The 26,671-nt window shown below is 38.2% G+C and overlaps 1 protein-coding gene across 1 annotated transcript; it reads left to right on the top strand.

Moving 5' to 3' along the window:
* The first annotated feature begins 115 nt into the window (after positions 1-115).
* Positions 116-26,170, top strand: TMEM169 (transmembrane protein 169). Its single transcript, XM_027873466.1, has 3 exons — positions 116-175; positions 13,957-14,351; positions 25,314-26,170. The coding sequence occupies exons 2-3, from the start codon at positions 14,078-14,080 to the stop codon at positions 25,934-25,936; spliced, it is 897 nt and encodes a 298-aa protein (XP_027729267.1). The 5' UTR covers positions 116-175; positions 13,957-14,077; the 3' UTR covers positions 25,937-26,170.
* The last annotated feature ends 501 nt before the right edge of the window (positions 26,171-26,671 follow it).

The following is a 26,671-nucleotide window of genomic DNA, read 5'->3' as shown; positions in this document are numbered from 1 at the left end:
CTGTGGGGAGGAGAGATCCTAGCCCTGCAAACCCAGCCAGGATGTTCGCCCCACCCTCGCGCTATGCTTTGCCCAGACACCACCAGAGGGATCTCCAAACACTGGGGAGAAAGGTGAGGCGGATTTCCTCAATCCCTGCATCCTCTCACCGCCCTCGATCCAGGTGCAGCCTCAGGTGAGAGAGTCTGGCTCCGTTTTCTTTTATTATGTCTTCTTGTTTGTTTGTTTTAAGGTTGGTGCCAAAAGAAAAAAAAAAAAGAAGAAAAGAAAAGAAAAAACCCAGGACAAGAAGTGGGTGCCTTGTGGGGAATGAAATGCATTTTACTCAATTAAAAAAAAAATCCATTTCCATTGTTACTCTTGGATGAAGACAATGCAGGCATCCCTGGATGCACCAGCTGGGACTAGGACTGATTGGCTTTTGTTCCCTTTCCCTCAAAGGATGTCCTTGCTGGTCCTGTGGCAGCAGTCTAGTGCGGCAGGGGGCAAAAAACAGACTTTGCCAAGGAGGGCGGTGGCAGGGGCGACGGGTTAATTCCAAGATCTTCCTCCAGTTTGCATATGTGCTAGAGATAGTCTGAGAGCTTGGATAGGTGTCTTCGCATTTGCATCTGTTTACATGTTGGACCATAATGGAAGAGTCACAGGGAAGAAAGGAGGTGAGGGATGATGGTTTCAGCAGGATGCAAGATGAGCCAGTTTCACCTCTGGCTGCTTGCTAATTTCTGCAAGTATGTGAGATGGAAGCAGAAGAAGCTTCCTTACCTATGCTGGGGTAATGCAAGAGGGCTAGACAAGGCTGCAGCTCGATTTTTCTTGCGTGTTTTATGTCGAATTGAGTGTTGGATTATACTGATGAACTGTTGTTCATCTTATTTCATTCATGCAACACAGTAGTGGTTTGCAAATGGATCTGAGCTGGTAAAGCTGTCTCCCTTTACTTGAAAATTTGTCAGGGCTATGTGAATTGTCTAAGGGATGTCCTCCAGCATCTCGGCAGAACAGGAAGGATGCTTCTTTTAAAGGTCAATTGTTATAAGATATGGCTCTGTAAGGGAGATGGGGTTGGGGGACAGTGGAAATCGGGGGGAAATATAAGTGTAAAAACAACAACAAAAAGATATCAATATAAATCTTTTTAAAGAGTCAGTTGTTTTTGAGAAGGTAACTCTTTTCCCAGGTAAGATGTTAGCACCTCTACAAAAACTAAGCATAAAAAACACAAAAGCATACCACTCAGATATTTAATGTAGCTTTATAAAGTTTGTTGGAAACCTGGCTGGCCTGTTAGACAGAATTTCATAACTCCCTTCACCATTGGGTCCCACCCAGCCTCTGGGACTTCGGTTCCTAGAAGACAGTCATACCCCCTCTTTTTTGATCCAGTTTGTATCTCATTCATTCTGATTTATTATTAGTAGAATTTTTTCCCATCTTTCTTCATAGATCACAGTTCATGCCCTTTGAAAAAGGAAATGGGCTTCTCTTTTTTTTTTTTTTTTTTGGTAAGGCAATTGGGGTTAAGTGATTTGCCCAAGGTCGCACAGCTAGTAAGTGTCAAGTGTCTGAGGTCACATTTGAACTCAGGTCCTACTGACTCCAAGGCTGGACCTTTATCCACTGTACCACCTAGCTGCCCCTGGGCTTCTCTTTTTTAAAAAAAAAATCTTAAAGGAAAGCACTCTGAAAAGATTTTTACTATGAAAATGTGGGAAGTCAGTTATGTTGTAATGATAGCTGACATTTGCAGATCCCTTCAAAACTGGTTAAAAGTATTTTACATTCACTACATCATTTGATCCTCACAATAACTCCACAAGGGTAGAGTCATTATTGCTATTTTACAAATGAAGAAACTAAGACTTAGAGAGAGCTTGATTTGCCCCCTGATCTCACAGCTAGGGATTATTGGAATCCAGGCCTCCCCGACTTCAAGTCCACCCATCTTTTCCCCACATCATGCTGTACGAGTGGTTGCCTGATGGAGGGTTCTCTCATCTCCCCTTCTGACTTAGTAGGTGGTCTTTTTGTTTTGTTTTGTTTTTGCTAGGCAGTGGGGCTAAGTGACTTGCCTAAGGTCACACAGCTGGTGTCAAGTGTCTGAGGCCAAATTTGAACCCAGGTCCTCCTGACTCCAAGGCTGGAGCTCTATCCACTGCATCACCTAGCTGCCCCTTAGGGAGTGGTTTTTGAAACTGGATGAAAAGTCCATCACCTTGTAATGAACCAAGTGATAAACCTCAAACAGAAAACCTCAGTCTGTCACTGGAGACCTGCTCAAAGCCCTTCCAGCTTGTGAAGACTTACCAAGAAAGACAGAGAAACTTAGTATAATGCTGCCAGCCTAGGAGTCTAAAAGACTCAGATCAGGTCTTGCCTTTCTGAGACACACATGTCACTTCACAGTGCCCCCAGGCAATGCTCAAAGACTATACTTAGATCCCAGATGCTGATCTGCATTGCAGTATAGAAAATTTCTACTCTGGCAGCTCTGCCTTACCGGAGTATCCCATAACAATTTTGGGACAGAAACTTCATTCCAGGGCCTTTGCCCCCTCAAACGTCCTTTTGTTGTTCAGTTGTTTCAGTGCCTGACTCTTGGTGACCCCATTTGGGTTTTTTTGACAAAGATACTGAGAGGTTTGCCATTTCCTTCTCCAGCTCATTTTATCCATTAGGAAACTGAGGCAAAAAGGGTAAGTGACTTACCACAGCTAGTAAATGTTTAAGGCCAGATTTGTACTCAGGAAGATGAGTCTTCCTGACTTCAGGTCTGGCACTGTATCCACTGTATCACTTAGTTGCCCTATTCCTCATGAATATTATACTTCTTAATTTTTTTCTTTTTTTTGTTATTTATTTGATATTTTATTTTTCCCTATTACATGCAAAAACAATTTTTAACATTCATTTTTTTAAAATTTTGAATTCAAAATTCTTTCTCCTTCTACTCCCTCCTCATTGATAAGGCAGGCAAGTTGATACATGAGCAGTCAGCAAAACATATTTCTGTGTTAGTCATGTTGTGAAAGAAAACAGACCCCCTAAAAAACACAAGAAAAGTAAAGAAAGTAAAGTAACAGTATGCTTTGATCCGCAGTCAAACTCCATCAGTTCTTTCTCTAGAGGCAGGTAGCATTTTTTTTTGTCTTTGGAATTATCCTCCATCGTTGTATTGCTGAGAATAGCTAAGTCATTCCCAATTGAGCATTGTACAACATTGCTGTTACTGTGTATAATGTTCTCCTGGTTCTGCTCACTTCACTTTTCATCTGTTCATGTAAGTCTTTCCAGGTTTTTCTGAAAGCATACAGCTTGTCACTTCTTATGGCATAATAGAATTCCACCACAATCATATACTACAACTTCTTCTGCCATTCCCCAATTGATGAGCATCCCATTAATTTCCAGTTCTTTGCCATCACTAAAAGAGCTGCTATAAATATTTTTGTAAATATAAATCCTTTTCCTTTTTGTTTTCTTTTTATTGCTTTGGAAACAGACCTAGTAGTGGTATTCCTTGGTCAAAGGGTGTGCATGGTTTTTATAGTCCTTTGGGCATAGTTCCAAATTCCTCTCCAGAATGGTTAGATTAGTATACAACTTCACCAACACAGTGCATTAAAGTCTTACTATTCTTACTTTTCCTCCAACCTTTGCCATTTGCCTTTTCTGTCATATTAACCAATCTGATAGGTGTGGGGTGGTAGCTCAGAGTTGTTTTAATTTGCATTTCTCTCTAGTCAGTAGTGATTTAGAGCATTTTTTTCATAAGACTATAGATAGCTTTGATTACTTCACCTGAAAACTGCTTGTTCATATCCTTTGACCATTTATCAATTGAGGAATGGCTCTTATTTGTAAAAATTTGGCTCAGCTCTCTATATGTGTGAATAATGAAGTCTTTATCAGAAAAAGTTGATGTAATTTTTTTTCACAGTAATGAATACTATGTATTTCCCCCATTCTGTTTTCACCTGTTTCTCTTACTCTTTCTCTCTATTTTGATCCTGTCTATTCTCAAAAGTGTTTTGCCTCTGACTTTTACTTCCCCCAATTCACCTTCCATTCTTTCAGCCCCAAATCTATCTTGGTTTTTATCTAGATTTCAACATACAACTGAGTGTCTATGTTATTCCTTCTTTGAGCCAATTCCAATGAGAGTATGGTTCCCCTTGCCCTGCCACTTCTCCCATCTTCCCTCTACTGTAAAATCTCTTCTACACCTCTTTTATGTCAGATAATTTACCCCGTTCTACTTCTCCTTTCTCCTTCTCTGTGTTTTCCTCTTTCTCACCCCTTAATTTTATTTATTTAGATAATCATCCCACCGTATTCAACTCACAGCTATGCCTTCTGTCCATGTATACTCTTTCTAACTATCTGAATAATGAGAAAGGTTTTATGAGTTACAAGTATCATTTTCCCATGCAGGAATATAAACACTTTAATCTGATTGATTCCCTTATGATTTCTCTTTCCTGTTTACCTTTTTATGCTTCTCTTGAATCTTGTATTTGAAAATCAGATTTTCTATTCAATTCTGATCATTTCATCAGGTATGCTTAAAAGTCTTCTATTTCACTGAATATCCATTTTTTCCTGAAGGATTATACTCATTTTTACTGGATAGGTGATTCTTAGTTGTAATTCTAAGTTTTTTTGCCCTCTGGAATATCATATTCCAAACTCCCTAATCCTTTAATGTAGAAACTGCTAAATTTTATGTTATACTGAAAGCGGTCCCATGATATTTCAATTGTTTCTTTCTGGCTGGTTACAATATTTTTCCTTGACCTCAGAGCTCTGGAATTTGGCTATAAAATTCCTGGGAATTTTCATTTTGGGATTTCTTTCAGAAGCTGCTCAGTGGATTGTTTCAATTTCAATTTTACCCTCTGGTTCTAGAATAGCAGGGCAGTTTTCCTTGATAATTTCTTTAAGGAATATATCTAGGCTCTTTTTTTTTAATCATGGCTTTCAGGTAGTCCAATAATCCTTAAATGATCTTTCCTGGGTCTATTTTCCATATCAGTTGTTTTTCCAATGAGATATTTCACATTTTCTATTTTTTCATTCTTTTGATTTTGTTTTATTGTTGCTTGAAGTCTCATAAAGTCATTAGTTTCCATTTGCCCAATTCTAATTTTTTTGTTGTTTTCTTTTCCAATTCTAATTTTTAAGGAATTATTCAGCGAATTTTTTTTTATTTTTTGGGGGGGGAATGAACTTTTGTACCTCCTGTCCCATTTGGCCAATTCTACTTTTTGAGAAATTCTCTTCAGTGAATATTGTACCTCTTTTTCCATTTGGCCTAGTCTGTTTTTTAAGGTGTTATTTTCTTTGGTATATTTTTGTGCCTCCTTTACCAACCTGTTGACTCTTTTTTCATAATTTTCTTTCATCACTCTTACTTCTCTTCCCAATTTTTCTTCTGCTTCTCTTACTTGATTTTCGAAATCCTTTTTCATTTCTTCCATGGCCTGAGACCAATCAATTCATTTTTTCTTTGAGGCTTTGGATATGAGAGTTTTGACTTTGTGGCTTCTTCTGAGTTTGTGTTTTGATCTTCCTTGTTACCGTAGTAACTTTCTGTAGTCAAGATCTTTTTCTGCTGTTTGCTCAGTTTTCTAGCCTAATTCTTGACTGGGGTCTGTGAGTGACCGCAAACACTCTTTTCCACTCTGGAATTGTGATCAGGGTCCCAGCTGTCCCGTGATCACAAGCTCTGGTGTGCTGGTGCTCTTCCTTGCCCCGGGACTGTGACCCAGATACAAGTATGGTCAATGCAACAGCGTCTTGACTCTGGTGCCAGTAAAGGAACCCTTTGTCTGACCCCCTGCTGTCTGTGGGCTGAGAGGTCTGGATACCACCCCTTCCTCCACTGATCAGTCACCTCCATGACCTACTGCTGGGCCCCACCCTGTGAAGGACTGAGTTCTACTCTAACCCTGGTGCAACGGGCCTTTCCTGCTGACCTGCCAAGTTGTCTTGGGCTGGAAAATTGTTTCACTCGATCCTTTTTGGGTTCTGCTACTCTAGAATTTGTTTTGAGGAATGATTTACATGTATTTGGAGGGGTTTGGGGGAGAACTTAGGCAAGTTCTGGCCTTTTCTATGCCATCTCTGCCTCTGTTGACTCTTTTTTCATCACTTTCTTTTCCCCAGTTTTCCTCTGCCTCTCTTATTTGATTTTTTAAATCCTTTTTGAAATTTGGGGCCCAAGACCAACTGACATTTTTCTTTTAGGATTTGCATGTACCTGCTTTGACCTCATTGTCTTCTGAGTTTGTGTGTGTTTTTTTTTATTAATTTATTTTTAGTTTTCAACAATAACTTCCATACACTTTTGAGTTTTAAATTTTTCTCCCCCTCCCTCTCCCTATCCCTTTCCCAAGATGTTGCACAACCTGATATAGGCTCTACATATACATTCCTATTAAACATATTTTCACATTAGTCATGTTATAAGGAAGAATTAGGAGGAACCACAAGAAAGAGGAAACAAAACAAAACAGAAGGAAAAAAAGCCAATAGTATGCTTCGATCTGCATTCAAACTCCATAGTTCTTTTTCTGAATGTGGATGGCATTTTCCATTGTGAATCTTTTAGAGTTGTCTTAGATCCTTGCATTGCTACGAAGGGCTAAGTCTATCAATATTAGTCATCACACAACGTGGCTGTTACTGTGTGCAACATTCTCCTGATTCTGCTCACTTCACTTAGCATCCTAAGTTTGTGTTTTGGTCCTCCCTGCCTTTTTATGGTCAGGTTCTTTTTTGATATTTATTCATTTTTCTAGTCTTTTTCTTAACTTTTAACTTTATGTTAAATTTGAACTCTACTCTCAGGGTGGAGGGGTCACTGTCCCAAGCTTTGGGGTTTTTGTACAGCTATTTTCAGAACTAGTTCTAGGAGTCTATAAGTTTCAGTTCTTCCCAGGTGGTATGATCTAAGAAGAACTGTGTTTATTACTCTCCTGGCCTGTGCTCTTGTCTGTGAGAAACCACAAGCCTTCTTTTCTACCCTGGAACTATGACCAGGATTACCACTCCCCTGTGGTGTCAAGCTCTGGTGAGTTAATGTTCCTCCTCACCCTGGCACGAAGGATTTCGACCCAGATCTGAGTATGGGTAATGCAACAGAGTCTTACATCCAATCCCAGCAAAAGGAGCCCTGTGATATCCTTCTGACCAGTTGTCTGACCCCCTTACCAACTGTGGGCTGAGAGCTCTGGAAGCTGATTCAGCCCTGAGGCCTAGTGCAGGCTGGGTGGGTGTTGCCTGCACTGGACTGCGCTCTACTCTCACCCGGGTATGACAGACCCTTCCTGCAAGACTTCTCAGTTATCTTGGGCTGGAAAATTATTTCACACTGACCTTTTGTTGATTCTGATGCTCTATAATTCATTTTGAAGCATTATTTTGAAGTTGTCTAGAATGGAATTTGGGAACAGTAGACAAGTCTCTGGCTTTTCTCTGCCCTCTCCCCTTCTTAATGTTTATGAAAAGATTAGCTGCCAGAGGTGATGCTTACCTTTCCTACCAGAAATTTCAATCTTGTTTTCCTTTGGTCCCTGAGTTAATTGTAAAGATGAACTTAAAACCCTCTCCCTATAAATCACAGAGTATTATGCGGTCTTTGACCTAGACTACTGCAGCTCTCCTATACCAGATCTCTAAGGCTTACCACATTTGATTCCCTAAATGCCTGGATACTCCTTAGACTTTGCCAAGATGTTGGGATGTGAACCTGGGAGCCCCAAAGCCTAAATGCAGCCATGGAGCAATCAACTCATTTAGAATGGAAAATTCTAACTCCTCCTGTTGAACAGTTTACTGACATGAAACCCCTCCACTTTTTTTTTTTTAAATAGAAAGGATTCTAAGATTGGAAAACATGTACTTATTGTGGAACAGGAGGAATGAAGGTTAGATATCAGTGAGCTCTTCCTCCTAGTGAGAGTGATATAACACTAGACTTCATTTTTGAGGGTCTATGGATTGTAAAGAAAAGGAAGGGATAGTCTCTTATTTTGTCATTATCTCCTTCAATCTATCTGCATTGCTTCTACTGATGCTAGAAGATAGATAGGTAGATGCTTCCAATCATAACCCACTTCTCATGTAGTGTCATTACTCTTTAGGGTAATGACTTCACAGTGGGATTTAAATACTTTAATCAAAAAAAGCCACTTGATTGTGGTATTTCAAGGCTGTCTGCCATGCAATCTTCTTCACCCACATCTCTACCTCCTATCTTTCTTCAAGACAGCTGAAGTTCTACCTTCTACAAGAAGCCTTTCCTAGTCCTCCTTAACTTATTTGCCTTCCCTCTGTTGATTATCTCCAATTTTTAAATGTATACACACACACACACATGTAGACATATGTCTAGACACACAGTATGTTTATATATACACATATGCACACACCCATATATGTTGTTTGTACATCATTGTTGGCATATTGTCTCTTCCATTAATCTATAAACACCTGAGAACAAGGACTAATTTATGCCCTTCTTTATATCCACAGTGCTTGGCATAGCTTCTGCACATGAAAAGCACTTAGGAAACACCTGTTGACCTGACAAGGTCTCCAAGCTGCCCTCCTTGTTCAGGGGAAAGGGCAAAGTAGCTGCTACACTTTCAGTGTCTCCCCTTCAGGAGCCCAGTTACCGAGAATGTCTTTGAAACAGGAAAATTTGTACTCACTTTCTAAGACATTGTCACTGCTTGCTCTCCCATCTGTCTCACAACTCCATGTATTTCCCCCACAATAGAACAGATGCTTGCCCTGCCAACTGGTTGTGGAGGATTCCTCATTTAGAATCACAGAATCTGAAAGCTGACAGCAATGCAGAGGAGACATCCAGGATATCTCCCTCTATTATAGCAAAATCACCATTCAAGTCCAATCAATCCAAGAGGACATTCTTGCTCCTGTTCTTGGACCCTCTCAATGGATGCCAGTGCTACAGTTTCCCTCAGTTATACCTTTTCAAGACTAAGTACCCTCACCGTCAGGAAGATTTTCCTTTATATGCAATCAAAAGCCCTCTTGTTCTTCCCTCCTTAGACATAAAGAAGAAAAGTGGCTAGTTATCCTTTTTGGCATGACAGCCCTTCTGAGACTGGAAGGTTAGGTCTATTTTCTTCCTCTTCTCAAGTAAGAGTCACTATAATTACTATCCTTGATTTTTAGAGAGGTTTCATTTTTCACAGAAGAACAAATTCTCAGGCACTTTTGAGAACTTAGAGTGCTAACACAAGTAAAAGAACTGTCATGTGTGAATCATGAGCCTGAGAAAAAATGTATTATAGCCTACAGTTTTCCTCAGGTTCCACTCACAACATCTGGCCATTCTAGAACAATTTTGACATGGGAATCACTTGAGATCAGTCTTTCCCTGAGTATTTTCTTTATTAAATTAGTTGGGCTAAGTGCTCTTTAAGGTCCCTTCCAGTCCCAGATCTATGATCCTACGGGTCTTTCCCATCTTTCAAATGGGGAAATTATCTCCAGAGTGCTGAGGAAAGGGTTAAGGATAGAACTTTGGAGAACACTGGCTAAATTTAAGAGTAAGAAGAAGGAGGGGTCACTGAGGAAGATAGTAGAGTATCTAAAGAAGGAGGAATGCATTCATTCAGAGAGACAAAATGAGGAGAAAAATGGACACAGATATATATATATATATATATATGTTAAGATTACCAGTTAAGGAATGGTGCTGCTTCAAGAAGTATGACCTCTTGCATCAAAAAGGAATGTCAGCTTTGAACTCAAGAAAAGACTTATTAGAGTGACCAGGAGCTATGAATTCCTTCCACCCCCCCCCCCACAAATGTGTATGATATATGTGCCTCACCACAACAGTACTTTATTTGAACCTACTTTTTCCCATTGACCTATGTGTACTTCTGGGAGAATGTGTCCCAGAACTGGGGGGGGGGGCAGTATTTTATATCAACTGTTTTTTTTACTATGCCACCTTAGTAAATATTCTGCACTAAAAATTAATTATATCTACTAGCTAATTAAAATGGGAAGCATGCCTATGGGGACTCATGAGCAGTAGTACTAGGAAATCCTAAATTGAACTTCTAAGGAGGGTAGTCAGCTGACCTCTGGAGACCCAATCTGATGAAACAAGTGGGAGTTTTCAAAGTAAACTCACAAAGGGTTCTACACTATGATTCTAACGATAGCAAAGGCTATGTCTCTGTTCTGTTAGAGCATTCACATTGAGGCCTCTCTTCTCCCCCTCCCATTTTCCTCCCTTCCCTTCCCTACCCTGGACTTTATTTGAATTATCATCCAATGATATTCTGTCCCTGCTTTCTTGAGAGCTCTCTGGTTTTCCTACACCCCAAAAGCTACCCACAACCTCCCTGAAAAAGAAAATAAAGTTCTTGCTATTCTGACTTCTTTCTTAAATTCAATAACTTCCTATCATCACCACTAAAACCCACTCTGACCTACCTAAAAATCTCAACCCTTTAGATTTGAGAAATATTGAAAATGAGATATAAGAAACTGTCCAGGATGTGATATGGGAGTCCTACTAACAACAGATTTTCTTGGGTAGGCAGGCTGCCCTGGGAAGCAATAGAGAAAGAAGAGGGGGCCAGAATACAAAGCAGGGAAAGTGCCTGTGGTTTGGAAAGGACAGTAGCCAATGCTAAGTCTGTAATACCTGGCTCGGAGTTATTGTCCCCATGGGTTCTGGACTTACTGACTTTCAAAAATTATTTTGTCCCTTTGTTTTCTTGATAGCTAAGAACACAAGGATGATTATTTAAGGCATAACTACAAGTTTTTCTGTTCCATTTATAGGTAAATGCTCATTTTATTTGTTAAGTTCAGAATTTTAAAAAAATAAATAAAAATTCATTTTACTAGGACTAGACTAAAAATATTATAGAAACTACAGAAAAAAAAACCCTTATCTCTATAAAATATTCATAGCAATGTGATTTGGAGTAGCAAAAAGAAAAAAAAAGGAAATCATCCATTTTTTCAGTGATTAAAGAATGATTAAAAGTTATAGTATATTAAAATAATGAAAAATTTTGTACTGTAAGAAATTACAGCATGGTAAGTATCATGGCATAATGGATGGGGAACAAGGAACTTCCCTGAAGCAAGGAAGACTGGGTTCAAGACCTGCCACTGACACATATTGTCTGTGTGACCCTGGGTCAGTCTCTTACTTTTTCAGTACTTCAGACGACTCTCTAAGGCTTTGAGATGCAGAATGTGTGTGGATCTGTGCTGATAAAGGGAATTATATCACAAAAAGTTTCCTATGCCAAAAAAGTTATAGTTCTGGTCCCCCCCCCAATTCTACACATGCATACCACAAATATGAAGAATATAAAGAAATATGGGGGAAATTATACATATATATATATACACATATATATAGAGTTGTATAGAATGAATAAATCAATAACATACTATATATTAATATAACATATATTATATTAGTAATAATTTATATCATAATAATATATAAATCAATAAATCATAATATATACACTGACAATGTAAAACTACACATATTGTATGAGTGATATGAGTGTTAAAACTCTATAAAACCACAAAGGAAAAAAGCATAGAAAGAAAAAAGTTTAAGAGCCCCCAGCAGTGTGCTTCCCATTAACAATCAGCCAGTAATTTAATTAGCTTTTAGCTAAGGCATTTACTATGATGATAGCAAAAACAATTGGTACAAAGCACTCCCCTAAAAAACTGAGGGCTCACCCTCCCACAAATCCACATAGCACTAATGGGAAGAGTCGACATAAACTTAAAGTACTATGGTAGTGGAGCACATATGTAGGATATTTATGTGGCAAAAGATTAACTCATAACTCCTGACATGGTATGGAAGTCCTTTATTTTTTTTTGTAGAGTCTTCAAGTAGCTTGTTTTAGTGCAGGGTCACTGCTAGTGATGCTGCACAGCAAGATTCCTAGGGTCTGCTTCTTTCTTGAGGCAATAGCCATCACTCTTCTCTGCTGTAGGGGGTCATGCTTCCTGAAGCTGTTTCCCCCTTTGAGTGACTATCCATTTGTTGTGTCCACAGATGGGTCTTTGTTTCTTGCTGTAGGCATTGTCTTCTGCCAGTTCCAATGTCATTGTTGGGTAGGAGAAGGGAGCAAACAAAGTCTCCTGCTTTGTTGACCTCTGGTACAGCAATCTCTATAAAATGCCTGCAATCAACTCTTGAACTCCCACTGCTGATATTCATCTTAGAAATATGACTAGCTTGTTTGTTCTGCCAGTTGTGTTGTTCTCTTCCCAACCCAATCAAAGAGGTTAATACAAGATAAAGGAAACATAAAGCACAGGTAAGGCAGCTAGGTGGTGAAGTGGATAGAGTACTGAGCCTTGAGTCAGAAAGACTCATCTTTCTGAGTTCAAATTCAATCTCAGACACTTACTAGCTGTGTGACCCTGGGCAAGTCATTTAATCCAATTTACCTTAGTTTCCTCATCTGTAAAATGAACTGGAGAAGGAAATGGCAAATCACTCCAGTATCTTTGCCAAGAAAACCCCAAATGGAGTCATGAAGAGTCAGCTGAGACTAAAAGATGGCTAAACATATCAAGTAAGATGGAGAGGAAAAGTCCCTTCCTTATAGTAGAATGGTCTGCCCAAGAGCTAATGGGCTCCTAATCCCTGAAAGTCTATAAACAAAGTCTGGTTGATCACTTGTTGGTTCTATTGTAGAGGTGATTCTTTTTCAGATACAACTTAGACCACAAGACTCTGAGATTCTGTGATGCTGTGAGTGTTGTGCATCCATAGATACCAGTTATTTGCAAAATGTTATGCAAATATCAGATTTTCCTTTTTGAGCCAACAGATCTGGAAACTTTTCATAACAAGCTTGACTGGTACTGATGTGTAAGGCTCCTTTTCATAGAAATATATCAGTAAGATTTCAGAGTAGTCATCCCTTCCTTCCACCAAAGCAATCATCCATATATTCCCACCACAATAAAAAAAAAGTCTTAAGTGAGGATATTATGGCATATAACAATTAACCACCTAAATATGGATTAATTAGCACACAAAATAAGGACATGAGTGTTCACAAAGAAGTTTGAGGAGGACATTTGACCCTGTTATTTTCCTGCCATGCTGCCACATCCAGCCACTTCCACCTTCAATTTTTTTCATCTCTTGCTCTGGGGCCAGTAATCTAACCAACTCTATGATTTGCTTCTAGAAATGTCATTTTAGTTAACTGCCCTATATTTCCACTCACTTCCTTCTATCCTCCCAAACCAAAATACCTTTTCCTAGGTACCACTCCCACATATGTGTTGTCTTCTCTTAGAATATAAGCTCTTTAAGAATAGGCACCATCTCTTTTTTGTATAACCAGTACTTAACACAGTGCCTATACCATGAGTGTTTAAGAATTGCTTTTCATTCATTCAAATATTTAAAGTGTTCTTAGGAAGCAAACTAGTTCTTCTTGGACCCTAAAAGCAGAACTAGCTAGAAATTACAAAAAAAAAAAAAAAAGAAATTTCAGCTCAACATTAAAGAAAACTTCTTAATAATTTGAGCTATCCAAAATCAGAATAGGCTGCCTCAGGGTAAAGAGTTCCCAATCACTCATGGTATGCAAGTGGTGGCTGGATGTTTCCCTGACAGGGAAATTATAAAGAAATTTAATCTGGGTAGCAGGTAAACAAGATGAGCCCTGAGATACCTTGTAATTCTATGATCAAGCACTACATATTACACATTAATTTCCAGTAGACTAAGATCCAGAAATAGATTGTGCCTTTCCCTTGATGACAGTGCCAAGGCACATCAAATCTTGGATTAGGACTTGAAGAAACTGAACTTTCTGGGGTTTTTTGCTTTCATGTATTAAGCCCAATTTGTTCCCTCATTGATAGATTTGGTGTTTTTTTTTTCTCCTTCAGGTTGAATATAGGCATGGGATGTCTGTTGCTCAACACTACCCAAGCAGAGGCTGTGTGACATGTGAATTGCAAACTTACGTTTAGGACAAACACTTCTCAAGAGTTAGTTTGGATCAGCACTATGATGGAGGAACCCATGCCTATGGAGGAGAAGAGTCAGCCACCAAGTCCTCATCATGGCTCCCTCAGGAAGGCAATGGCTGCTGCCCTGGCCTTTGATGGTGAAGGCACAATGGGCCGAAGGAAAAAGAAAAAGAAGGAATCTCGGCCAGAATCTATTATTGTCTATCGGTTAGAAAATGAAAAAGCAGATGAGGAACAGGAAGAATATGAAGAAGGAGAACGTTCCATTGAGGAGGAGGGAGACAAGTTCCTTGGCCACCCTATGGCTGAGGGTAAGTTTCTCTGGTGTCAGTGGTTTCCCATCATTGGGAAAATGACCATTTAAAAAATCAACTAGTTTCTATCAGTTGGTTCATTTCTTTTAGAAGTGTTAAAGGGTTTGTATTCTTTCTAATCTATACTTAGAAAAGTAGGGGTGGCTGCTTCTAGGTTGATCTATTCAATAAAAATTGATGCATTTTGATTTTGACACAGTGGATACTTCCTAACAAACACTCAAATGGACCTCCTCTACAATATTTCCAGAAAACAGTTAAGAGAAGAAGCATGTCACTGATGAAAATCCAGTGACTCTGGAATCAGAAGACTTGGATTCACATCCTGACTCTGATGTTCATCTGTGTGGCCTTGGACAAGTCACTTAACCTTCATAGATCAGTTTCTTCATTTGAAAAATGAAAAAGAGTTGGACAAGATGGTTTCTCAGATCTCTTCTAGCTCTAACCACTGATCACATGATCTATGATCCCAAAACCACCTAATAGGGTTTTTGTGTCTGATACCATGTCAGTTTCTACATTGATATTTTGTTTGTGTATGTAATGATGCATATCTTGATCATATGGTGTTGCCATTGATTCTTAGATCTCTCAGAGCTGACTTCATTTACATTCTTCAAAGATTAGCATATCCCTACTGTCATACCCTATTCACCCCAGAGATTCTTAACCCATAGTTGTTGTTGTACAAATCCCATTCTCTATCACCACACTGTTTGCTTCATTATTTCCATCCCCCTAAACTGAATCCACCTCAGCATCCTACTTTAAAGCAATCCTTCCCTTACACTGTGCTCTCTGGAATGTTTTCTCCAAAGCTAACAAATATGCTTTCATCTTAAGCCTTTTCCTTTCTCACTCTTTCCATCTTCTTGCATTTACTGAGACCTGGTTCCCTCCCAATGACACAACTTCACTGGCTGCCCTTTCCAGCATTGGTTCTGCTTTCAGCCATATCCCTGAAACTCCTAGTTGTGGAAGAGAGGGAGCTGTATATTCCTTGTTCCTTACTACCACTTCCAGACTTTCCCTATACCATCACCACTCAGGAACTTCTCCTCTGAGGTTCATTCAATCCATAGTCATCACCCAATTAAGATGCTGATAGCTGTTATCTACTAACCTCACAGACATTCTCCTTCCTTTCTCAATGATTCAGTGCCTGATTCACAGTCTTCCTTATCTCAGCTCCTACCATCACACTAGAGAACTTCAGCATCTAACACCCTCATTTCCCAGTCCTCCAACTTGATCATTTCCTATGACCTAGTTCCTCACCCTACCTCAACTATGGTCATGACCATGGAGACATGGTCATATTCTTGGTTTTGCCATCACCTACAAGTGTTCTACTTTCATGTTCATGAACTCTGTATCTGATCATAATCTATTTTCATTCCACCTTTCCCTCTCCTTCACAAACACTGATCCTGTTCTTCATCATCTCTGTAACTTTAATATCTCCACCCTGAACACTAACATCACAAAAATGAAATTGATTATATTGTAGCTGACAGAAAATGACATTACATTTGTGGGGATAATTACTAAATCATTTGCATGCAGTCATACCATGGACTTGCTAAAGATCAAAATTAATAAAAAAAAATTAAAATGGGAAAAACAATTATGTAATTAAAATTGACAAATCTAATCTGACCTATTGATTTTTTTTAATTATAGGTAGTAGTTTATTTTTTTATTACTAAATTTATTTATTTTTAGTTTTCAACATTTACTTCCATAAGATTTTGAGTTCCAAATTTTCAACCCATCTCACCCCTCCCACCCCAAGATGGTATGCATTCTGAATACCCCTTCCCCCAGTCTGCTTTCCCTGCTATCTCCCCCTCTTCTCTTATCCCCTTCCCCTTCTATTTTCCTGTAGGGCAGGATAGATTTCTGTATCTCATTTCCTGTATTTATTTCCCAGTTGTATGTGAAAACATTTTTTTTAAACATGTGTTTTTAAAACTTTGGGTTCCAAATTTTCTCCCTTCCTCCCTCCCTACCCACTCTCATTGAAAAGGCAAGCAACTCAATATAGGTTATACATGTACACTTATGCAAAACACTTCCATAGTAGACATACTATGAAAAACTAACTCTATTTCTTAATCCTATCCTGCCCCCCCAATTATTCTATTCTTTCTTTTGACTCTGTCCCTCCTCAGAAGTATTTGCTTCTGATTACCCCCTTTCCCAATCTGCTTTCCTCTCTATCATCCCCCTACTCTCTTTTCCCCTTCCCCCCCTATTTTCCTGTAGGGTAAGACAGATTTCCATATCCAACTGAATGTGTATGTTATTCCCTCCTTAAGTCAAATCCTATGAGAATAAGATTCACTCATTCCCTCTCACCTCCCCCTGTTTCCCCTCCACTGTAAGAGCCTTTTCTTCTCTGCTTTCTGTGAGATAATTTACCCTGTTCTACCTCTCCCTTTCTCCTTCTCCTAGTATAATCCTCTCTCACTCCTTAATTTTATTCTCCAGATATGACCTCTTCATCTTCAACTCACCCTGTGTCATCTATCTATCTATCTATCTATCTATATCTATATCTATACATACATATAATTTTTTCCCTCCAACTACCCTAATACTGACAAAGGTCCCATGAGTTACAAATATCATCTTTCCATGCAGGAATGTAAACAGTTCAACCTTAATAAGTCTCTTACGATTTCTCTTTCCTGTTTACCTCTTCATGTTCCACTTGAGTCTTGTATTGGAAAGCCAAATTTTCTATTCAACTCTGGTCTTGTCATCAAGAATGCTTGAAAGTCCTCTATTTCACTGAATGACCATTTTTTCACCTGGAGGATTATACTCAGTTTTGCTGGGTAGGTGATTCTTGGTTGTAATCCTATCTCCTTTGCCTTCTGGAATATTATATTCCATCCCCTGTGGTCCCTTAATGTAGAAGCTGCTAAATCTTGTGTTATCCTGATTGTGTTTCCACAATACTTGAATTGTTTCTTTCTGGCTGCTTGTAATATTTTTTCCTTGACCTGGGAACTCTGGAATTTGGCTACAATATTCCTAGGAGTTTTCCTTTGGGGATCTCTTTCAGGAGGAGATTGGTAGATTCTTTCAATTTCTGTCTTGCCCTCTGGTTCTAAAATATCAGGGCAGTTTTCCTTGATCATTTCTTGAAAGATGATGTCTAGGCTCTTTTTCTGATCACGGTTTTCAGATAGTCCAATAATTTTTAAATTCTCTCTCCTGGATCTATTTTCCAGGTCAAATGTTTTCCCAATGAGATATTTCACATTGTTTTCTAATTTTTCATTCTTTTGGATTTGCTTTACAATGTCTTGATTTCTCATCAAGTCACTAGCTTCCAATTGCTCTATTCTAATTTTTAAGGAAGTATTTTCCATTTGGCCAATTTTGCTTTTTAGGGCATTCTTCTCCTCATTGGCTTTTTGGACCTCTTTTGCCATTTGGGTTAGGTGATTTTTTAAGGTGTTATTTTCTTCAGTGTTTTTTTGGGTCTCCTTCAGCAAGCTGTTGACTTGTTTTTCATTATTTTCTTGCATGACTCTCATTTCTCTTCCCAGTTTTTCCTCTACTTCTCTTACTTGCTTCTCAAAATCCTTTTTGAGCTCTTCCAAGGCCTGGGACTGATTCATATTTTTCTTGGAGGCTTTGGATGTAGGAACTTTGACTTTGTTGTCTTCTTCTGGTTGTATGTTTTGATCTTCTTTGTCACCAAAGCAAGATAATATAGGCTGACTCTTTTTGAGCTGCTTACTCATGATCCTGGCCAGTTACTTGAGTTTTAAACTCTTTGTTAAGAATCTGCTTTCAATGTGGCGAATGTACTGTCCCAAGCTTTGGGGGTTTGTACAGCTGTTTTCAAAGGTACTTCTAGGGACCTGTAAATTTTCAGTTTTTCCAAGGTGGTATGATAAGGGGCAAGGTGTTTCCTCTCCAGCACCACAACAAGCTCCACCACACCAACGCTCCTCCTAGCCCCAGGATTGCCCCTCAGAACTATGACCCAGATCCAACACCGCAAAGCAAGTGGTTCCTACCTCAGCACTGACAAAGAGATCCCTGTAATCCCCTTCTGATCAGCCACTCAATTCCCCCTCAGTCTGTGGGCTGGGAGCTCAGGAGGGCGCTGCTGCCCCAGAGGCTGTGCTCGGAACTTGCGACTGAGACCTAGCTCCTCTCTCACAGCAGTCACAGACTTATCCCACTGACCTTCTAAGTTGTCTTTGGCATTGGTGGGTTGTGAAGTCTGGAAACCGCCACAGCTGCCTGCGATTTAGTCCTCTGAGGCCTGCTCCCGGGTCGCTGAGGCCTGCACTACCACACCAAACTGCACTCCTCTACCAACCCAGAGCGATATACCTTTCTGATCAACCATCCAGGTTGTCTTGGGCTGGAAATTTGTTTCACTCTGTCTTTTTGTGGGTTCTGCTGCTTTAGAATTTGTTTAAAGTCATTTTTTACAGGATTTTGGAGGGGTTTGGGGGAGAACTCAAGCAAGTCACTGCTTTCCCTCCACCATCTTGGCTCCGCCCCTCCAAAGTAATTTTCTTAAAGTATTGGTCTAAGTATGTCAAACTCCCTCCCCTCATGCAATAATCTGCAGTGGCTCCCAGTTACTTCCAGATCCAAATATAAAATCCTCTTTTGACTTTTAAAGCACTTCAGGTTATGAGGGGGGAATACAGCTACAAAAAAAGCTTCAAATTTTTGTTGCAAAATTTTAAAATTACTAAAGCATCAACTGAATCATCTAAAGTACTTGAAGCATTAGAAGGTGGGAAAAGGAGCCACACAAAATATCCTGAGATGTCCTCAAATAGATAAATGATACATTCAAAAATATTAAGAATCAGCAATGGTAAGAAAATCACAAGTCAAAAAAAAAAAAGAACTAAAAGAAAGCACAGAATCACAGGAGAAAATCAAACTATAATTAAGAGATACTGTTTAAAAAAAGATCAGGAAGAAATGATAAAAAAAAAATGGACACATTGAAAAATCAATCAATTAAAATGGCATACAAATAACCAGTAGCAGTCTTCTTGTAGTAAAATTAAGTTTCTATCTTCAACAAAAGGGAAGATCAAGTTTTAAAAACAGTTATCAATAAAGTCAGTTAAACAGTAAATCTAAAAAGAAAGAAAAAAAAATATAGAAAACAAAACAGTGGGTCCAGCTAAGTTCACAAGCATTTTCTAATAAAATGTTAAAGAATAAATAACTCATTTGCTTAATAGATTGTTTTAAAATATAAAGATGGTAGGTTACCCAGCTCCTTCCATGAGGAAAATGCTAAATTATTAGTAACCATTATTACTAAGCTATTGGTGAGTTTTAAATTATTAAACCTTTAAACTCTACTAAGACTTATGGAACACCTTGTACAGTTTTGACCCCTAAATTGAACACTGATAAAGCTGAAAAATAAAACTATAGGTCAATATGATTAATAAATATCAACACATGAAAAAATAGAAAGTAAAATACTTCTAAATAGAACATAACAGTACACACAAAAAATTATACACTGTGGTCGAGCAAGATTTATACATAGAATTTAAGAATGATTAAATAACAGGAAATGAAAATAAACCATATTGATAAGGTAAAAAAGAAAGACTATAACACATCATACCACTAGATGAATAAAAATACTTTAATAAAACACAATACTAAAACTTTTTTAATAGAGGAAGAGAAGGATCTTTTCATGTTAGTATAAAAATATATGTTTGAAATCCTATATTATATAAACTAGAAAAACACTAAAAGCATTTCCATTAAAAATTATTGCTAAACAGGGATGTCCATTCTTTCAACTCCTAGTCAACATAATTTTTTAGAAAACATTGTAGTAGCAACAAGGCATGAAAAAGAAAGTTAGTGAATGAGCATTTATTAATCACTTACCAAGCGTTGTGCTAAGTACTGAAGATACAAAGAGAAAATCCATTCCTTGCTTTGAAAGAACTCACACTTTAATTAAGAGAGGCAACAGATATAAAAGAGTTCAGCTAATGAAAAGGACTGAAAATCCTAAGGGTGCAAGTTGGTTGGATGGTAAGGCCCAGGTATAAGTATTAGCAATGAAGAAATTAAAATATCTCCTTTTGCAGATGATACTATTATCTAGGAATCATAGGCAATTTATGAAACATGGAGTGTTTATCATTTCCCCCCTATCTTTCCTATCTAGTGGGTATGAAGTTGTACCTTAAGGTTGTTGAATTATATTTATCTGATCACTAGGGAATTTAAGCTTCTTTTCACATTATTAAATAACTTTCCTCCTTAGAAAAATATCTGATTATGTCCTCTGATAATTTCCCCATGGGGAAGCATACCTTATTTTGTTTCATTTCATTTTGTTATTTTTTTTTTAGATTCTGAATATCAGATTTTATCTGATAGAATTACTACAAACATTTTTTGTAGACTTTTTTTTTTGGAAATATTTGTAAAACACAAGATAGTCAACCAAAAATGTGGGGTGGCAACATGTGGTCCTCGTTAATATACTGGTGAGTATCTCCACCTATCACAAAGGAGATGGGGGTTCAATTCTCCAACAGGGAACCAAAGCATTTAAAGTGCTGGGTCTGAAGTTAAAAAGACCCATCTCCTTCCTGAGCTCAAATTTGGCCTCAATCACTTACTAGCTGTGTAACTGTGGGCAAGTCACTTAATCCTGTTTGCCTCAGTTTCCTTATCTGTAAGATGAGCTAGAAAAGGAAATGACAAACCACTCTAGTATCTTTGCCAAGAAAACCCCAAATGGGGTCACAAAGAGTTGGACAAGCCTGAAATGACTAAACAACAAATATGTGAGTATAGTAAAGTAGACGGATATGTGATAAACCCACAGAAACACCTACATTTCTGTATACTACCAATAAATATAAAAAGAAACTGATAAAGAAAAACTATTCCAAAAATGTTTCAATGGGTAACCAGCAAGGTTATTGTTCAAAATGTACTATAAATTTTAAAATGTACTAGAAAGCGATAATTATAAAGGCTGACAATAGAAAAAATGGTTAGAGAAATGAATTAATGGACAGAATGAGGAAACCTAGAATTTATGTTATTTGACAAACTCATACACTAAACCCACTGGTGAATGCAACCATTATCCAAATAAATATTACTGGGAAAATTGGATAGCTGTATGGGCAAAAAAATGGTTTGAATAGCAAATGACATTACAATAAACTCTAGTTGGATACATAGTCTAAATATTGAAAGAAAAATTAAAACTGGAAGAAAAAGTAGTAATATATTTGTTTCAGTTATGGAAAAGGATATTTCAGTCAAGCAAATAGAAGAAAACTATGTGAGACAAAATTGATGGGTTTGATTATAGAAAAATAAAAGGATTTTGCATAATAAGAAGCAATATCTATAAATTAATTAGATTGGGGAAAATGTTTGTAGTAATTCTATCATATAGAATATGACATATAGAATCTATAATGAACTGATACATAGCTCCAAGATGAATGTATATTCCCAACTGAAGCAATTGTGAAAGAAAATGAACAAATATATTTCTAAGGAGGAAATATAAACATTTACTAATAAAATGAAAAATTACTTCAAATCACTAATAATCAGATAAAAGCAAATCAACAACCTAAAGGCACAACTTCATACCCATTAAAAAGGAAAACTAGGGGGGAAAGATAAATATTCAATGTTGAGGCTGAGGGGAAAACAACCCCATAATGGTGATACACATTAGTGTAAGCTTTTTGGAGAACAATATGGTAATATGAAATATGGGTCACAAAACTGAACCTATTCTTTGATGCATTGATTCCATTGCAAGGACATTACCTGGAAAATATAATAAAAATGTCTTTTAAAAGTATCTACTTAGACAAAAAGCATACTTAGCTGACTTACAATATCCAAAATAAGAGGAAATATTCTATATTTAACGATTGGAGAGTAGTTCTATAAACATTATCAATATCCCATTAACATAATGGAATTTTGTGATACTATAAATCTATAAACATGAAAAATACACACAAATGTGAAATGATACAAGGTGAGATCAGCAGGACATGAATCTAAGTGGCGACTATTAAAATAAAAGAAAAGAACAATGTAGAACTAGAAAAAAACAATCTCAAATAGACCTCCATGGGTACACTGAACAAAATCAATTTTTTTTGGCCTACCAATTCATTTGGTTCTACTTTGTTAACTACTAACAGTTTATTTAAGATTTTATTTCTTATTTATACTATTTATGGGGGTCAGGGGAGGGTTCAAATCCAGGAAACATCACAAAGGCAGTAATTTAAAACAGAACATTGAAGTAAAAGGCAACATGGGAAATCATTCCATTAAAAGAGCTTTATTGATTGTTTTTTACCTCTCCCCCCCATTTTCATTAAATCAATAAATTAGGTTGTGAAGTAAGCTGCAGTTCAATCCTCTGCTTCTTCAACTAAAATGTGAATGATGGAAAGGGAGCACCTTAGCTAATAAAGGACTCCAGCTGGAGCAAACTTTAGAAGAAGAGATAATCAACTTTGTTCTCAGTGGAAAAAAAGCCAGATAGTGGCTTGCAGTGAGCATGGGATCAATGGAGCATGAGTAAACCACGAACTTACGAGACCCAGCAAAGGCTTGATACCATATGGGCCCAGCAGTGATGACATCTCACATCCAAACTACCAGCAGAGAGTGTATGCCTTGGGAAAGAAGGTGGGAGCAGACCCAATGAGATCAGCTCCACAACATGACCAGAAGTAGGCTTCAGTTGCTTCTCTACATCTATACCTTGGCCCACATGTTTCTTACATATATTTCTATCAACATGTATTCCTGAGGTTTATTCACTGTTTCAACTGTTGTATATTTATGGGATGATGTTCCAGAATTCTATGGAGGAGATGGTTTCTTATTACTTTTTTTTTTCCTGTAGTAATTCATGTTTTTTCACTGCTTAGCACAGTGCCTGGCACTAGTAGGTGCTTTATAAAAATTGATTGATTGATTGAAATGCCTTTGTTTTTGGTTACTCTTATCTGGTGGATTGCTATTAAAAGTAAACATTAGGGAGAAAGGGGTCATTAGTAATGATCTGATGCAGTTGTAAACCTGCAAAGTATGTTGGACCTGAGATAGCTTATTGGGATGGACCCTTGTACAAGTTTGAAGGAGAGAGAGTCACTCTAAGTGCTACTTTTATATAATTATTTGTTTTCTAAGTTGTTGTTTATCTGTTTATGTAGGTGATTGTTAAATTTATTATGTGATTATAAAAATGTGATTGAATGAATACATGGACTAAAATGGAATATTTTCTAATATTATTAGAAGTGTTAAGTATACACACAAAAGTAGTGAAAGCAGCTCTCTTTGAAAAACTGTGGAAATTCTAGAGCTCACACTCATATAGTGCTTAAAGATGTTCTGACAAAAAGGAAAATGATAACTTTTGAGAAAATGTGGGAAAATTGGAACACTAACGCATTGTTGGTGGAGTTGTGATCTGATCCAACCACTCTGGAGAGCACTTTGGAGCTATGCCCAAAGGCCTGTAAAACTGTGCATACCCTTTGATCCAGCAATACCACTGCTAGGGCTGTGTCCCAAAGAGATCAAAAAAAGGGAAAAAGACCCACATGTATAAAAATATTTATAGTAGCTCTTTTTTGTGGTGGCAAAGAATTGGAAATTGAGGGGATGCCCATCAGTAGGGGAATGACTGAAAGAGTTGTGGTATATGAATGTAATGGAATACTACTGCTCCCTAAGAAATGATGAGCAGTCAGATATCAGAAAAAAACTGGAAAGACTTACCTGAAATGATACTGAGTGAAGTGAACAGAACCAGGAAAACATTGTACATAGTAACAGCAACATTGTGTGATGACCAACTTTGATAGACTTAGCTCTTCTCAGCAATACAATGATTTAAGCCAATTCCAAAAGACTCATGATGGAAAATGCTATCCACATCCAGAGAAAGAACTATGGAGTCTGAATGCAGATTATTTCTGAAAGCATACTATTTTCTTTCTTTTTTTTTCTTTCTTGTGGTTTTTTCCTTTGGGTTCTGATTCTTCTTTCCAACATGACTGATGTGGAAATATATTTAATATGATTGTACATGTATAGCCTATATCAGATTGCATGCTGTCTTGGGGAAGGTAGAGGTGAGGGAAGGGGGGGAAATTAAAACTCAATATCTTATAAAAGTGAATGTTGAAAACTAAAAATGAATTAATTAATTTAAAAAAATGTACATGCCACTTTTCTCAAAACTACCCCAGAAGAGTCATTATCCCTACTCTATACAGCAGTAGGGTATGTGACCCCACTGGGACACATACTGTCAATGTCACCTAACTTCTCAGTGCTGTAGGCAATTTCCTAAGACTCAACTCTCTAAGACTAAGTTGCAGAGAAAATGTTGACCTACATTCATAGATAGTGTTTGCTCATCCAGGACTTGAATATACCAGTGAAATTTCCGGTCCAGTCCTTATTCCTGTGGATGAGTAAACTGAGGCTCAAGGAGATTAATTGTTTGCTCATGGCTTACAAATAGTCAGTGTCAGAGCTGTGATTAACATCTGCATCTAACAGTATGCTTTTCCTACATGCTGCCTCCCAATAATAACTCACTTTTTTTATAATGCTTTAAAAGTTTACAAAGTAGAGAGTATACTGTCATAGTTTATGATGATGAATTGACTGAGGAATTGAACTATTTCATGAATCTAAGCTCTTACCAAAGCTAACTGAATTTCAATTTTAGCAAATGCTCTTCCCACATATATACAAAGGTCCAAATATCTGCTTGATCAAGTCAACTGTTTCATGAGTGGCAATTCAATGATAGGTCTTTAGAAATTTCCATCTGAGATATAGCAATGATATGATGAAAATTCCGTGCTTCTGGCCTTGACCTTTTCCTCTGTACTTCTGCAGGTTTGTGGAACATGCCCCAAGACAGCCGCTATGTCACATTAACAGGCACTATCACTCGAGGGAAGAAGAAGGGTCAGATGGTAGACATCCATGTTACTTTAACAGAGAAGGAGCTGCAGGAGTTGACCAAGTCCAAGGAGTTAGCAAATGATGCTGCACCAGAGGGAAAGAAGGCCTGCCAAATAGCAGCAGACCAAGGTCCACATGTGGTCTTGTGGACAGTGATCTGCCTGCCTGTGATTTTTGTCCTTTCTTTCATTGTTTCTTTCTACTATGGTACAATCACTTGGTACAACATTTTTCTGGTGTACAATGAGGAAAGGACCTTTTGGCACAAGATCTCCTGCTGCCCCTGCCTCATCCTCTTTTATCCAGTCCTCATCATGGCTGTGGCCTCTTCTCTGGGCCTCTATGCTGCTGTAGCCCAGCTCTCATGGTCCTGGGGAGCATGGTGGCTGGCTGCCCGAGACATGGAGAAAGGCTTCTGTGGCTGGCTCTGTAGCAAGCTTGGCCTGGAAGACTGCTCACCCTACAGTATTGTGGAACTGCTCGAGTCTGACAATATCTCTGGCAGCCTCTCCACCAAGGATCCCACACAAGTGGAAGAAACCTCTGCTGTCTAACCACCCCATTTCCCCCTAGGCCCTTGTTCTCTTCCAGAGTGGGCCAATGGCATTACTCTTTATGTGCCATTTCAAATTTCCGAAGAGTACATGGGAATAATATCTGGATCAATGATACCTTCCTTGTTCTTCTGAGTAAACTTAGCTTTCCCCAGACATTCCATCTAATATCTGTCAACCTGCCTACTTTGGTGGCTCAATCTGGAGTTCCATGGTAGCCAGGAAAGAAGGAGATGGGGCTGGATAGTTGGGTGGAGAAAGTGTGCCAAAGCAGTCTTTCTTCCCTGCCCCATAGTGATAACATCTGGAGTAGAAAGGAAGATAATGATAATGGCTTTCTGACAGCAGCCTGAATCATGCCTCAGTTCCCAACTTGGTTACATTCTTCAAACCCAGGATAATATATGACTCAGGTGATTCTGTAGGGAAAGGGAAGTAAAGGGAGACCAAGTTCATTAAGAGAATTGGGGTGGGAGGTAGGATAGAAGGCCAAACATTTAGGAGGGGAACAACCATCACATTTCACAGAGAATGCAACAGCTAATAACTTGAAATATAAAGTTACTCTTCTAGGGCTTTGATAGTTTAGTCCCAAAGGGTGATAGTGTTGATTTTTCCTTAAGCTGCATAATACAGAAAGGGGAACTAGAGAAAGAGCAGTGTGCACTTTGTAAATAGAGGTATAGAATATAATTTGTGCAGAGGGGGTGGGTGGGTGGGAAAGCATGTGTGTAA

Source organism: Vombatus ursinus, unplaced genomic scaffold, assembly GCF_900497805.2.
Source record: "Vombatus ursinus unplaced genomic scaffold, bare-nosed wombat genome assembly UNPS02014802.1, whole genome shotgun sequence".
Classification (NCBI taxonomy): Eukaryota; Metazoa; Chordata; class Mammalia; order Diprotodontia; family Vombatidae; genus Vombatus; species Vombatus ursinus.
This window is presented reverse-complemented; position numbering and strand designations above follow the sequence as displayed.